The sequence below is a fragment of the Chelonia mydas genome, chromosome 1 (assembly GCF_015237465.2).
Source record: "Chelonia mydas isolate rCheMyd1 chromosome 1, rCheMyd1.pri.v2, whole genome shotgun sequence".
Lineage (NCBI taxonomy): Eukaryota > Metazoa > Chordata > Testudines > Cheloniidae > Chelonia > Chelonia mydas.
In genome coordinates, this window is record NC_057849.1 from 215,564,061 (window position 1) to 215,579,129 (window position 15,069).

The 15,069-nt window shown below is 44.7% G+C and overlaps 1 protein-coding gene, 1 long non-coding RNA gene and 1 other non-coding gene across 3 annotated transcripts; 2 read left to right on the top strand and 1 right to left on the bottom strand.

The window, feature by feature from the left end:
- Positions 1-393: 393 nt before the first annotated feature.
- On the top strand, positions 394-14,185 carry LOC122461983. Its single transcript, XR_006284303.1, has 3 exons — positions 394-449; positions 6,044-6,047; positions 14,081-14,185. It is a non-coding gene; the product is annotated as an uncharacterized LOC122461983 (long non-coding RNA).
- On the bottom strand, positions 2,828-9,392 carry LOC102934239 (C3a anaphylatoxin chemotactic receptor). The gene is made up of 2 exons (XM_007055624.4): positions 9,137-9,392; positions 2,828-5,274 (listed from the first exon to the last, which is right to left on the bottom strand). The coding sequence occupies exon 2, from the start codon at positions 5,260-5,262 to the stop codon at positions 4,069-4,071; it is 1,194 nt and encodes a 397-aa protein (XP_007055686.2). The 5' UTR covers positions 5,263-5,274; positions 9,137-9,392; the 3' UTR covers positions 2,828-4,068.
- Positions 10,520-10,592, top strand: TRNAK-CUU. The gene has a single exon. It is a non-coding gene; the product is annotated as a tRNA-Lys (tRNA).
- Positions 14,186-15,069: the final 884 nt, after the last annotated feature.

A 15,069-nucleotide genomic window follows, 5' to 3' on the forward strand; every position in this document is an offset into this window, starting at 1 on the left:
TACATAACTTTGCATTTATTAACATTGAATTTCATCTGCCATTTTGTTGCCCAGTCACCCAGTTTGTAACCCTTTGCATTCAGCTTTGGAATGAACTATCTTGAGTGATTTTTGTATCTCCTGCAAACCTTGCCATCTCACTGTTTACTCCTTTTTCCAGATCATTTATGTATATGTTGAACAGCACTGGTCCCACCAGAGATGCTGGGGGGGACCCCACTATTTACCTGTCTCCACTGTGAGAACTGATCATTTATTCCCTACACTGTTTCCTATCTTTTAACCAGTTACTGATCCATGAGAGAGCCTTCCCTTATATCCCATGACTACTTACTTTGCTTAAAAGACTTTGGTGTGGGACTTTATCAAAGGCTTTCTGAAAGTCCAAGTAAACTGTAGCTACTGGATCACTCATGTCCATGTGCTTGTTGACACCTCCAAGAATTCTAGTAGATTGGTGAGGCATGATTTCTCTTTCCAAATACCATGTTGGCTCTTCCCCAACATATGTTCATCTGTGTGTTTGATAATTCTGTTCTTTAAGTGCCTGGTACAGAAGTTAGGCTTACCAGCCTGTAATGTCCAGGATCACCTCTTAAACCCTTTTTAAAAATTGGCATCACATTAGGTTTCTTCCAGTCAACTGTTACAGAGGCTGATTTAAGCAATAGGTTACATACCACAGTTAGTAGTTAAACTGTGGTGCCCAAAACTGAACACAGTACTCCACCTGAGACCTTACTAGGGCGGAGTAGAATGGGACAGTTACCTCCTGTGTCTTAAATACAACACTCATGTTCATACATGCTAGAATATTAGCCTTCACATTGTTGGCTCGTATTCAATTTGTGATCCACTATAACCCCAGATCCTTTTCAACAGTACTACCGTGTAGCCAGTTATTCCCATTTTTATAGGCGTGCATTTGATTTTTCTTCCTTAAATGAAGTACTTTGCATTTGGCTGATTGAATTTCATTTTGTTGAACAATTCTACAATTTGTTAAGGTCATTTTGGATTCTAATCCTGTCCTCCAAAGTCTTTGCAACCCTCCCAGCTTGATATCATCTGCAAAATTCATAAGCACACTTATCCCAACCATTAATGAAAATATTGAATAGCACGGGACCCAGGACTGACCCCAATGTTTACCCATGAGATATTCTCCATCCCCTACCCCATTTTGACAGCAAACCATTGATAACTCCTTGAGTGAGTACAGTCTTTCAACCACTTGTGCATCCATCTTATTGTAACTTAATCTAGACCATATTTCCCCAGTTTGCTTATGAGAATGTCATGTGGGGCTGTGTCAAAACCTTACTAAAATCAAGATATATCACGTCTACTGCTATCCCTCCCTTGCCCCCCATTCACTAAGCTAGTAACAGTATCAACGAGGGAAACTAGGTTGGTTTGGCATGATTTGTCCTTGACAAATCCATGTTGGCTGTTACTTACCACCCTATTATCCATTAGGTGCTCACAAATTTATTGTTTAATAATCTGTTCCAGTGTCTTTCCAGATATTGAAGTTAGGTTAACTGGTGTATAATCTCCTGAGTCCTTTTTGTTCCCCTTTTTAAATATAAGTACTATGTTTGCCCTTCTCCAGCTCTCTGGGACCTCACCTGCCCTCCATGAGTTCTGAAAGGTAATTGCTAGCAGTTCAAAGATTGCTTCAACTAGTTCCTTCAATATCCTAACTTGAATTTTGTGAGGCCCTTCTGACTTGAAGACAGCTAACTTACCTAAATAATCTTTAATGTGTTCTTTCCCTATTCTAGCTTGTGTTCCTTGTCCCTTCTTAAATATTGGCTTACAATTAACCTCATTAGTGAAATTTGAAGGAAAATAGGCAGTGAACACCTCTGCCTTTTTGATGTCTCAGTTATTAGCTCTCCTTCTCCACTAAGTAGTGGACTTACACTTTCCTTCACCTTTCCCTTGCTCCCAATACATTTGTAGTACCTGTTCTTATTGCCTTTTATGTCCGTTGCTGGGTATAATTAATTTTGTTGCCTTAGCTTTTTTGATTTGGCTCCTACATGCTTGTGCTATTCTTTTGCATTCATCCGTAGCAATTTATCCATGTTTCCACTTTTTTGGTTCTCAGGTCATTAAAGAGCTCCTGATGGAGCTATATTGGCCTCTTACTATTCTTCCTATATTTCCTTCCATCAGGATAATTTGCAGTTCTACCTTTAATATTGTCTCTCTAAGAAATTGCCAACTCTGCTGCATTCCTTTTTCCCTTAGATTTTCTTCCCAGGGGACCCTACCTACCAGTTCTCTGAGTTAGTTAAAGGCTGCTTTTTGGAAGTCCATTGCTTCACTCCTTCCTTTCCTTCAAATCAGGAAATCTCAAATATCGTGATCACTTTCACCCAGTTTGCCTTCTACCTTCAGATTGCAACAATTTCCTCCGTTAGTCAGAATCAAGGCTAAAATAGCTGCCCCACTTGTTACTTGTTCCACCTTCTGAAACAAAAGGATGTCCCAATACGTTCCAAGACTTATGGGAATTTTGTGGTTTGCTGGGTCACTTTCCCAACAAATATCTGGGTAGTTAAAATCACCCATTGCTACCAAGTCTCATGTTTTGGATATTTCTGTTAATGGTTCTAAAAATGCCTCATCCATCCCACTTGCTGATTTGTGGTGTATAGTAGACCCCTACCATGATGTCACCACTATTTGGTGCAGCATTTATCTTCACTCAGAGACTTGGGAGCCATGGTAGTGTCCACGTGTATAGACAGTGCTCCCTTGCTTTAAAACTTTTCCATATGCATCTTTTACTTTGCACGTCTGAGCATTGGAGAAGTTTATATCTGATCAGAACGGTGGCTTTGGTCTATCTCTAAGATTTTGCACTGAAGGAAACAACTGGCTCTTTGTGTGCATGACTGCTTCTAGCACTGTGTGTATTTGTGTGGCCACTTCCTTCCATATCTCTCAGTCCTTTCTTGTGCCTAATGGAAGCATACAGTTTGAATTCAGGCACAGCACTTTCACAGCCATCTCCCTTCTGAAATTTTACAGAAGGGGTGACCCAGCTCCAGCCTGCTCAGGGTTACATGCTGGATGGCAAACTCTGCTCTGATTGCTTGGGTATCCAGCAGCTTTAGATGTAGTAGGGATATCTCCATAATTAGTGGGACCTACCTCATCACTGTATCTCAGGCTGTAATATCAAGGGGACCTTCTAAAGCCATAAAGGAGGGTCCTATTTCTAATGAACCCATGTCCACAGCATGAGGTTCGTTTTTCTGAAAATTGCCCCTTATGCCCCAGTTACTGATTTTGTGCAGTGATGTATTAGCTGAGATGTAGAAACTCTCCTTGAGCTGCATGGAAAATAAGAGAAGTGGCCCTTTGGAGACAGGAATAGTAGGAGGAATAGGAGGAGGAGAGGAGGAAGGCCATGACTAACTGAAACTGAAAGACCCTAAGAATATTGGCGTGAAAGGCAGCTTCCATTGCTGATGAGCAGGTAGGGGATGTCTGCTACAATGCACTGTTGTGAGGAAAACTAGCACTCCCAGAGTGCACTCCTGCTGGGCACTGCTGTGAAAAAGTTCAGGGTCCCAGCTGAAGAAGAGTTAAGGGTGGGGAAAGGTATGATGACAAATTCCAAGGAGAAATGTCAAAGTATCTTCTCCCTGTAATTTAGCAGGCACAGATGATGTGATACATGCTTAATAAATGTGGTACATAGATATTCTGCAACCACATTCTTATTTAGTAATGTCAAGGAGTAACTACATAATTTCACCACACATCTTCTCACAAGTGCACTTCTCTCTCTCAGATAGGGGGCGCTCTGCCTCCCTTGTGCGTCCCATCAGAAGATTCAGTTCAGAATAGGCCAATCTCCCCTCTCTTTAGGAGGCTATTAAAGGGGAGGTTGGCCTGTTCTGAACTGCCCCAGTCCCCATGGGCATCCCGTACAGATTATTGTCAAACTCATTGTTCTGGCTCTGCTGTCCTCAAGCAAAAAGTCACAGCCATGGAAGGGGCAAATGTCTTCCTCCTGCCCTGGCAGTGCTGTCTGGAATCCCCATTTTAGAGGGTATTGCTGCTGATATCCCTGTCTGCTGAAGTCTTGGTCCTGTCCCGTGAGTAGGAAGTGGAGCGTGTAACTTCCTCGCTGAAGGCGACCTCCAAGATGCCCTGCACTGATCGGCGTGCCTTCCGCCTGAAGTCCCGCCCCACAAATACGTAGAGCAAAGGGTTGATGCAGCTGTTGGCATAGGCTAGTGCTGTAGAGAGGTGGTCCCACAGTGCCACTGTCTCCCTAAATCTGGTGCCTGGCATAGCTAGGAGAGACAGTGCCTCGACTGCGTGAAATGGAGCCCAGCAGACAAAGAATGCTACTACCACAACCAGGATCACTCGCAGGGTCTTACCACGGGGTTTGGTAAATCGGGCTCCATGCATCTTGACGGCAATAAGAATGTAGCAAGCTGCAATTATGCTAAAGGGAAGGAGGAAGCCAAAAACAATCCTGGTAATCCTGATGGTCAGTAGGGTGGTTGGCCGACTGCTGTAGGAGAAGTAATCATTCAAGTTCCACAGTAAGTCAGTATCATTGTAAAGGCTGCCAGGAATATCAGCACTGGAGAAACCAACAGGATTTTCATCTAGGGATATGCCAGAGCTCAACGCTGAATCACTCCCGTTCCAGGAATCCATATAATCTCCATAATCCCTATCATCTCCAAATTGATAACGACACACAGTTTTGCCGAGTTCATCTGTGAAGGTCTCACGGTAGAGGAAGGCAGGACAGCACATAACAAAGGCCAGGAGCCAGATACAACCGCACATCACTGATGCAAGCCTCACAGTACGGTGGTTCTGACACCAAACTGGCTTCATTACCATCAAGCACCGGTCAGTGCTGATGGCAGTGAGGAGAAAGACACTGGTAAACATGTTGAGGATGATGGCTGATGGGATAACCTTGCAGAGGAAGTGGCCATATGGCCAGTACTCATGGAGGATCAGGTGAATGATGGAGAATGGCAGAGACATGCAGCACAGGAAGTCAGCCATGGCAAGGTGGAGGAACCACACAGTGTTCACGGTCCTCTTCATTTTCAGGCCAGCCACCCAGATCACCAAGCCATTGCCCAGGAGACCCAGGATAAAGGTGACAATGAAGATAATTAAGGAACCAATGATTTCTGGTGCGTACTGTAGTGTGGCACCATCATCTGGCTTGTAGGTGCTGTTACTCCTCAGGAGCAGAGACATAGTCTTTAGATACTGGTGGCAAAAAAATAGAAGATCATTTGCTATAGCATTAACACACCCCATTGCCAGCTGTATGTGCCCAACCCCAAGATTATGCTTTCTGTATGTATCAAGACATCTTTGTGTGGGTTGTCAGGAGTAGAGGTTGAACCTAGAAGCTATAAATATGACAGCACAAGTCCCCCCTACTGCCTGAGCAGGAAGACCTGTCTGTACTAGTGCAAAGGCTGTAGCCAAATCATACATCTCTATGTGGTCTAGCCACGAGAAGTGGTCATAGTGCCACAGTGTAAATGTTGGTGTACTCAGATTCTCCTATGTCCAAAATAGCCTTTAATGCCAGCACTATCCTTAGTAGATATTATCCTTTATTTACACTCCCGGTCACCCTAATTCCAGCTGTCCCTCCTCATCTCCTTTTAACTCTCTATAAAATATAAATAATTCTCTCCTTTACTGCAAAAACTTAGTCTTAGTTCCTCTTTCCTTTAAAATAGAAGTGGTTCCCTCTCTCTTGGGTGGTGAGGTTTATGCCTTGAAAGCAATTTTTGTATTCCCATGAGCCTCTGGTTTGCAACGGTTTCCATGATTTTACAACTAGAACAGTGGAGTCAGCGATTCCATACAGAAGGGGACATTTCCAGCAAAAGTCTTGTGTAAACCTTCCTTCTCCCCTGCTTTCCTAGCCAATGCAGCTTAATCCTGAGCATCCCCCATCCCCCACTATTCCAAGGAAGAAGAGACACAGGATGAAGAGTAAGAAATTGATGGATAGAAAAAGACAAGTAAATAAAGAGGGATATTCAGAGAAGGAGAGAAAGTGGAATATGGAGTAATAACAGTACTCGGTACTTCTTGTCCATAGATCTCAAAGACCTCTACATAAATCAAAAAGTGTCATTAGATAGTACTTAGTCCTGCCATGAGTGCAGGGGACTGGACTAGATGACCTCTCGAGGTCCCTTCCAGTCCTGTGATTCTATGATTCTCTCTAGATGAAGAAAGAGGCACAGAGAGATTAAAGTGCAGTTTTACTCTGAAAAGCGGCAATGTAAAAACAACACCTCTCCCTCAACCCTTGGATGTGTTCAGAGCCAGATTTACTCACTTGAATGACTAAAACAGTTTTGACTGCTTTTTACTCATGTTCCCCAAGCAAAGCCAAGATAGCTCAGTGAGAGGGAGCTTGATTCTATTTCTTCCTGTGCATTAACAGAATTGTTTACAAGTTCCAGGCAGTTAGACCGATGCTGTCAAGGTTCCTCCCCCACGCTGAACTCTAGGGTACAGATGTGGGGACCTGCATGAAAACCTCCTCAGCTTACTTTTACCAGCTTAGGTTAAAACTTCCCCAAGGTACAAATTAATTTTATCCTTTGTCCTTGGAATATCCACTGCCACCACCAAACTCTAACTGGGTTTACTGGGAAACATAGTTTGGACACGTCTTTCCCCCCAAAATCCTCCCAACCCTTGCACCCCACTTCCTGGGAAAGGTTTGGTAAAAATCCTCACCAATTTGCGTAGGTGACCACAGACCCAAACCCTTGGATCTGAGAACAATGAAAAAGCATTCAGTTTTCTTACAAGAAGACTTTTAATAGAAATAGAAGTAAATCGAAGTAAAGGAATCACCTCTGTAAAATCAGGATGGTAGATACCTTACAGGGTAATTAGATTCAAAACATAGAGAATCCCTCTAGGCAAAACCTTAAGTTACAAAAAAGACACACAGACAGGAATAGTCATTCTATTCAGCACAATTCTTTTCTCAGCCATTTAAAGAAATCATAATCTAACACATACCTAGCTAGATTACTTACTAAAAGTTCTAAGACTCCATTCCTGGTCTATCCCCGGCAAAAGCAGCGTACCGACAGACACAGACCCTTTGTTTTTCTCCCTCCTCCCAGCTTTTGAAAGTATCTTGTCTCCTCATTGGTCATTTTGGTCAGGTGCCAGCGAGGTTACCTTTAGCTTCTTAACCCTTTACAGGTGAGAAGATTTTTCCTCTGGCCAGGAGGGATTTTAAAGGGGTTTACCCTTCCCTTTATATTTATGACAGATGCCAAACCCATAAAGAGCATCAGGTTACAGAAGTATCACTGAGGGCATGATCGGAAGAGAGTGAAGTTGCACAGGGGTTACCAAGGGTCTAATTCAGCATGCAACATCTTTATTATTGCTGGTGAAGCAAGAGAAGGAGAGAACCCAGCGTGATTCTGTTGTTATTATTATCATCATATACATTTCTGTTACACTATCAACTAGGCTCCAATCAGATACTGAACACACAATAAAAATCAAACAGGCCCTGCCCCAAAGGCTTACAGTCTGTAACATACGCTGAAACAAAAGATGGATGAAACACAAAGGAGGGGAGGACAAGAGAAACAATAATGGTTAACATAATAAGCAGCAGTCTTACCACATCAGCGGCCTACCCATTGTCAAGAGATCTGTAGGCATCACAGCAGAGGTGAGTTTTAAGAAGGGACACTATGAATTGTGATGGGGGAGCTGCTCCCAAGATAAGGAGCAGCATAGCTGAAAGCATGAAGGTGCTTGAGGAAAATGGCTAATAAAGGCTTGGTAAGGGAGGGCTAAGCTGCCTTCAAAGTAAAGACTAGTAGTTTGTATTTGATACAGTAAAGAAGAGAGAGCCAGTGGAGGGAAACAAAGGGCTGCTGGGTGTGGGGGTGACGTGGTCAGAGAGACTACTCAGGAAGAGTAGCATTTTGAATTGATTTGAGGCGTGCATTGCAAGATCCCAGAAGAAGGCAAGGTCTACACTACAGACCTATATCTGTATAACTGCATCGCAATGGGCTGTGAAAAATCCACAGGCCTGAGCGACAGAGTTACATCGACCTAGTCCCCCAAGTGGAGACTGCGCTACATCGACAGGAGAGCTTCTCCCACCAACACACCTGCTGTCTCACGGGGAGATGGATTAACTATGCAGGTGGGAGAAGCTCTCCCGTTGGCATAGGAGCATCCTCAATGAGCACTACAGTGGCGCAGCTGCACCGGTGCTGCTGTGTCCCTGTAGCGCTGTACGTGAAGACAAGCCCCAGGTTTGTTGGGCTGGGAGTTAGAAAAAAAGGACATTGTTTTACTTGTCACCGCAGTGCATTTGATACATACATAAATCCTTGAGAGAGACGGTCAATGTGGGACTCACAATGCCGCTTTTCAGAGCAGAAATGCACTTTAAATGACATCCCCAGGGTCCCTCATGGAGTCAGTGACACAGAGGGAATAGAACCCAGGTCTCACTATTCCTCGTCAAGTTGTAATAAATCCCAGTTGTGCAGGCAGAAGGCAAAGTTACTGTATAAACCACACACCCCTTGGAGGGCTGAGGCTAAAAGCCTGCTCCTTCAACTCCAAATCACAGGCCATTATTATTCCAGCTAAAGATCACCCCTGTCCTGCTTATTGTACTAGCAGGTCCCTTATCCTTCCTGGGGGGGTGCTGCTATGGAGTAACCTCCTTCGCTGATACACACACAGAGCCAAGACAGAACGCTGCCCTGGCCACTGGACCAAGCTGCCTCTCAGAATCTACACGGTGGATAGTCAAAAGAAGATGCTTTATACACACGGAAATCAATCCTGCTCCAAGACAGGGAGCTGGATGAATCCATCTAGAGGGTCCTGTCACACTCTCCCACCCAAGGTTTTCTAGATTCCTAAAAGAGAGAGGCACAGGGAGAGAGAGACGCTTTAAGAAGGCATGGAGGCAGTAACAAATGACTACAAAGATCGGGAGAGAGAAAGAGACACTTTAAGAGCGACAGATGGAGGGAAAGAGCAACCGAGAGAAATTGCAGAACACAAAGATAGAATGCTGTCTGCCTTCTGTACATACCCTGATACAGCAGATTCCTTAATTGACTGGGGAGCAAGAACCACCTTGATCATAGGTCTTGTCTTAAGCACTGGCTCTGGAGTCATCAGAGAAAAACTTTAAAAAAGTCAGTTCCTAAACTGACCATATAAGTCCGTTATTTGAAGATTTTTCGCACCCAAGCGGAAGGACAAGAATGAGTCACTTCTATAATCAGATGACATGAGCTGCAAAACAACTGGCCTAATGCTGTCAAGATAAGGCAAAAGTGGCATGTGGACAAATATGGTGTTTACAGCAAGAAGGAATGGAAGAGTAAGCAGATCTAGAAGTTATTAGGGAACATAGATATGCCTATTGGAAATCAGTTTTTATCAGAAAATTTGACTAACCACGTGAGATCAAAGCAGTAGATTTTTCTCTTGCCTCTTGCCATGATAACACAGATCATTGCTCCATCTAGTTCAGTATCCCATAGCCTGCTGGACCACATCATATTATTGGTCTATTTTGTCTGGTATCCCACTTCCTGTTGTAGCAGATCAGAACATTGATCCATGTGGTCGTGTATCCTGTCTCCTGCATATTGGATCAATCTAATCTTATATCCCACTTCCTGTTAACCTAATCTAATCTGGAATACCATGTCCAATAGAGGCCAGTGCCAGATGCCTGAAAAAGAAGACACAAAACCCTATAATGCACCTCACTGCAAGGAAATTTCTTCCCAACCACCAGCCGATGACAAGATTTCACTCTGAAGCATGAGCCTTAGCCATTTTTATCATAGGTTGCATCACTGAAAATACTACAGCTTACTGATTTATGTAGGTTTCAAATCTTGTTACTTTTACTCTGCATTTTACCTCAATAATATCATGCAGTGAGAAGTTACATAGATTAATTGGCCAAGCACAGTGGGGCCTTACATTCAACTCAACAGTATTTCTGTTTGTCTGTGCAAAACCTTACACTCACTTCAGTGCCATTTCTGTTTGTCTGTCTGTCTGTAACTTGATGGCATATGAGGTTCTAATGAGAATGGCCAGCACATGAAAAATACCTTTACTACCTTCCAGTGACTTTCACTCAAGCCAGACCACATCCTTGATTTGCAACCAAGGGGAAGTAAAGCGCATATCTTGGGAAAAATGAGGAGATCTCCCCATATCACCACACTACACCCTCATTTTCCCCTTTGTGGATATAAATGTGTTGTTTCCTAACACCTCCCTCCCCATCACCATAAATAAATTACATAAAAGAGGAAAGAAAAATATGATGAGCTTTGCAAAGCTCTGTACTTTTTCCCCAGCAGAAGTGGAAGGAAATGAATTTGCATCTCTTTTTAGTGATGTTGTTTTCTGTTCTGAAACAAGCAGAGGAAATCGAATGAGGCAGACAGCCTGACTAGTTCAGTTGGTAGAGCATGAAACTCTTAATTTCAGGGTTGTGGGTTCGAGCCCCACATTGGGCACTTGATCTTCATGCCTTAAGCACAATTTCAGGGGGAGGGATAGCTCAGTGGTTTAAGCATTAGCCTCCTAAACCCAGGGTTGTGAGTTCAATCCCTGAGGGGGCCATTTAGGAATCTGGGGCAAAAATTGGGGATTGGACCTACTTTGAGCAGGGGTTGGACTAGATGACCTCCTGAGGTCCCTTCCAACCCTGGTATTTTATGATGTGAACATTTTATTTCCTTACATGTGAGGGGGCCAGTGGTAAAGAACCAGAGGGTCTGCAGGGCAGGATTGAGGGGCATTGGCAGAGCTGGGTGGAGGGACTCCAGGCCTGCTGTTAGAGAGCTGGAGTAGGGCTAAGGGAGCCTAGACTGCAGGAGGTCCCGCAGTGGGACACTGCCACGGCACTGGTGAGAGCAAGCTCAGTTGCCCGACTCCTCTCACCCTCCCCGCCCCATCTCGTTGCCCCGTCACACCACTTTCCCATAGCCGGGTGCTCACTGGGCACTGCTGTGAGGAAGCTCATGTTGCCAGACTCCTTAGGCCTTAGTTAGATGCTGACTGAACACTGTTGAGGGCAGCTCATGGGGAATCTCCCATTGCTGCAGTTACCCTTAGATCACCTGAGCCCCTGCTCCCAATATGGACACTGATAGGACACTGCCTTGGGGTGGAAACATGTGCTGCCGGGGGGGGGGGGGGGGATGTGTCCTGGCAGGTCACTTCTCTGGGGAAGTTCACGCCAGCTGAGTCCTTCCCCTTTTATTGTTCCCAAGAACCCACTAGGACAGAGCTTGACTTCTCCGCTAACCATCTCTTTCCCTTTTTCTCCCTCTTCCCCCTCCACTCAGCTCACCATCTGGTCCCCCGACCTCCAGTCCCTCCTCCAGGCGCCAATGAGGAAATCCCCGACGATTTCGACTGGGACTTGATCACCTAGCGCGTTACAGACTCGAGAGCCCGTCCCTTGTGAGGGACCTGGGAGGGAAGGGGGGCATGGGGTGAAAGGTCGCAGGTCCAGCTGCCCTGGCCTCCCTGCCTTGCCTGTATATAGATATATATTCTCTCTCTGCGCCAGAGAAGCCACCGCAAGATGCTGCCGAAGATAATCCTTCCTTGCGTCCTGTTTTACCTTCCTTTTTTTCTTTTCTTCATTATTATTATTATTATTATTATTATCAGTAATCGAGCACGGCTCTCCCCCACTGGCCTCGGACACATCAGATCGGCTCCCCCACATTGCGTGGTGCCCTGCATGGGGCGGAGGGTGGAGAGATGGCTCCCTGATGCCATGACAAGACCTCAGAAGGCCGAAACCTCAAGAGCATCTTTCTCTGCCTCCCTCATTTTGTGTTTAACAATCCCTTTTTGCCGGTGAATCTGTTGTATTGGCTACCGGAGTGAGAGAGCCTAGTGGACCCTGGGAGCCTGTAATTATGTTGTTTGGTAAATGTTGTAAAGGTCAGGGGCTCAAAGGGACACTGGAGGGGTGATTTTAGCTCCGTGATCATTCTCACACCAGCAAGGGACGGCAAGAGAAGGAGGGAAGACCCTGAATATAAAGAAAGCAGAATCTCTATGCGGGTGAGATACAGCTGGGATTTGGGCCGAGCTGGGAGAGGAAGGCCCTGAGTGCAGAAAAAGGAGAATTTCTAGCACAGATGCATTTGGGATTCAGAGACCACTGCCATTTATAAGGAGATCAGCGGGAACCCTGACCTGTTTTCTATGCTGACTTTTGCAGTCCCTGGGAATGTGAAGCCCACCTGTCAAGTAGGGGAAGCTTAGCAGGTGTATTTTGCACCAGCACTGGGGGGATCGGGAACAGCACATCAAATAGAATTCCCCAAAGGCTTTTAACGTCACCTTTCCTCTCCCCCACCCCCATCACCTTCCATAAAAATACAGCGAGGCTTTTATTTGCATATCCAAAGAAGACGCATACAAATTAGGAATCACTCCCCCTACCCCTCAGTTCTTGTTCTGTTAGTTATTCCCCCCCTTAATTTCTTTGGAGGCTGTCCTTGCCTGTGGTGTAAGGATGCAAGCAAAGGGAGTCTTGTCTGCATAGTTATAAACACACAGTGGGTGGTTTCCATTTCGGGAGTGAACCAAGGATAAAAAGAAGAAGCCACTGCTCCAAGTTGAGGAAGATTTGGGGACTTGTGGGTTAGAGATTGGAGTGTGTCCCCCCCCGAGGTTGAAGAGGTGTGAGGCTTCACAGTTGTTATGTTTCAGAAGCACAGATGTCAGGACAGGAGGTGTGGGGCAGATATTTAAACTGCTCAGCCAAAGGGAGGAATGGGGAGGATGGGTCAGACCCCTCATAGGTCAGCTGGAGAGAGAGCGGGTGAAGAGTTAGCACATCCCAAAATCCAGTCTCTGTGTGAGCACTTGCAAAGCAGGATGGGGAAGCTGTGTTGAAGCAGGAATGAGTGTTTAGCTGCCCTCCCCACAGCTGTGTCCTCTGGCTGGGAGCTGCAAGCTGGGGACATAGCCTGTCAGGAGTGAAGGGATGCAGTCAATGGAGATCAGCCTGCAAGTGAGAGGAGTCCCTTGCACACCCTTACACTTTGATGTGGCCCATGATGCTTTGTGTCAAGGAGAGAGGAGAGGGGGTGTGGCCTCGTGAGTTCATTTTTGTCCATGCTTTCTTAATAAAAACAAAAACTGAATGTTTATGGTTTAACCCTTTTGGTGCTGTTTATGGTTTAACCATTATTTTCCTGTGGCAGCTGGTCGGGTGAAACACAAGATTTATCAACTTTATTGTTAGGGTTTGGGTCCTACCTGCATAGCCTGGAGAGAGAGGAGGAGCTATTGTAGCTGCCTGCACCAAAGTCAGATATGAAATCAAGACCCTCTGTAGGGAAGGCAGCCCTAACAGTTAGTGAAAGAGCTGCACTGTTGAACCTTTACACTTCATGTAGATCAGTCAGTCTCAGCCTGTTCATTCTGTCCATTGCATGCTGCACAGCAGAAAGGCAGCATGGAACTACCCCAAATGTAATGGGAAATGTTTGTATTTTTAATTATCTGCCTGTCACTGCACTGCATAACTTTGCATTTATTAACATTGAATTTCATCTGCCATTTTGTTGCCCAGTCACCCAGTTTGTAACCCTTTGCATTCAGCTTTGGAATGAACTATCTTGAGTGATTTTTGTATCTCCTGTAAATCTTGCCATCTCACTGTTTACTCCTTTTTCCAGATCATATATGTATATGTTGAACAGCACTGGTCCCACCAGAGATGCTGGGGGGGACCCCACTATTTACCTGTCTCCACTGTGAAAACTAATCATTTATTCCCTACACTGTTTTCTGTCTTTTAACCAGTTACTGATCCATGAGAGAGCCTTCCCTTATATCCCATGACTACTTACTTTGCTTAAGAGACTTTGGTGTGGGACTTTATCAAAGGCTTTCTGAAAGTCCAAGTAAACTGTAGCTACTGGATCATTCATGTCCATGTGCTTGTTGACACCTCCAAGAATTCTAGTAGATTGGTGAGGCATGATTTCTCTTTCCAAACACCATGTTGGCTCTTCCCCAACATATGTTCATCTCTGTTTTTGATAATTCTGTTCTTTACTATAGTTTCAACCAGTTTGCCTGGTACAGAAGTTAGGCTTACTGGCCTGTAATGTCCAGGATCACCTCTTAAACCCTTTTTAAAAATTGGCATCACATTAGGTTTCTTCCAGTCAACTGGTACAGAGGCTGATTTAAGCAATAGGTTACATACCACAGTTAGTAGTTAAACTGTGGTGCCCAAAACTGAACACAATACTCCACCTGAGACCTTACTGGGGCTGAGTAGTATTGGACAGTTATCTCCTGTGTCTTAAATACGACACTCATGTTCATACATGCTAGAATATTAGCCTTCACATTGTTGGCTCGTATTCAATTTGTGATCCACTATAACCCCAGATCCTTTTCAACAGTACTACCGTGTAGCCAGTTATTCCCATTTTTATAGGCGTGCATTTGATTTTTCTATCTTAAATGAATTACTTTGCATTTGGCTGATTGAATTTCATTTTGTTAAATTCAGACCAATTCTACAATTTGTTAAGATCATTTTGGATTCTAATCCTGTCCTGTAACATCTTTGCATCCACTCCCCGCTTGATGTTGTTACCCGGGGTTCTTTCAACCTAAAGCTCTTGGTAACTTTTACACTATGTGAGGTGGTGTCAGGAAATAAATCATGGGAGACACAGCCGTCCAACTGATAGATGGCTGGCACAAACAGGACAACACAAGAGTGCTTTCACTTAAACCTACACTTTACTTAGTCTCAAGCACACATGTCTGCAACAGGTTTGTAAAACACCCCCAACCCTCGATAATTATCGAAGCTGAGTGTGGCTCTCGAGTGGCTCTCGATTGCAAGATGTATCCAGAGAGAGAGTCCAGAAGAGTCCAACTTCCTCAAAATACCTCACACTTTCCCCCCTTATTTATACATTAGTAATAGAATGACAT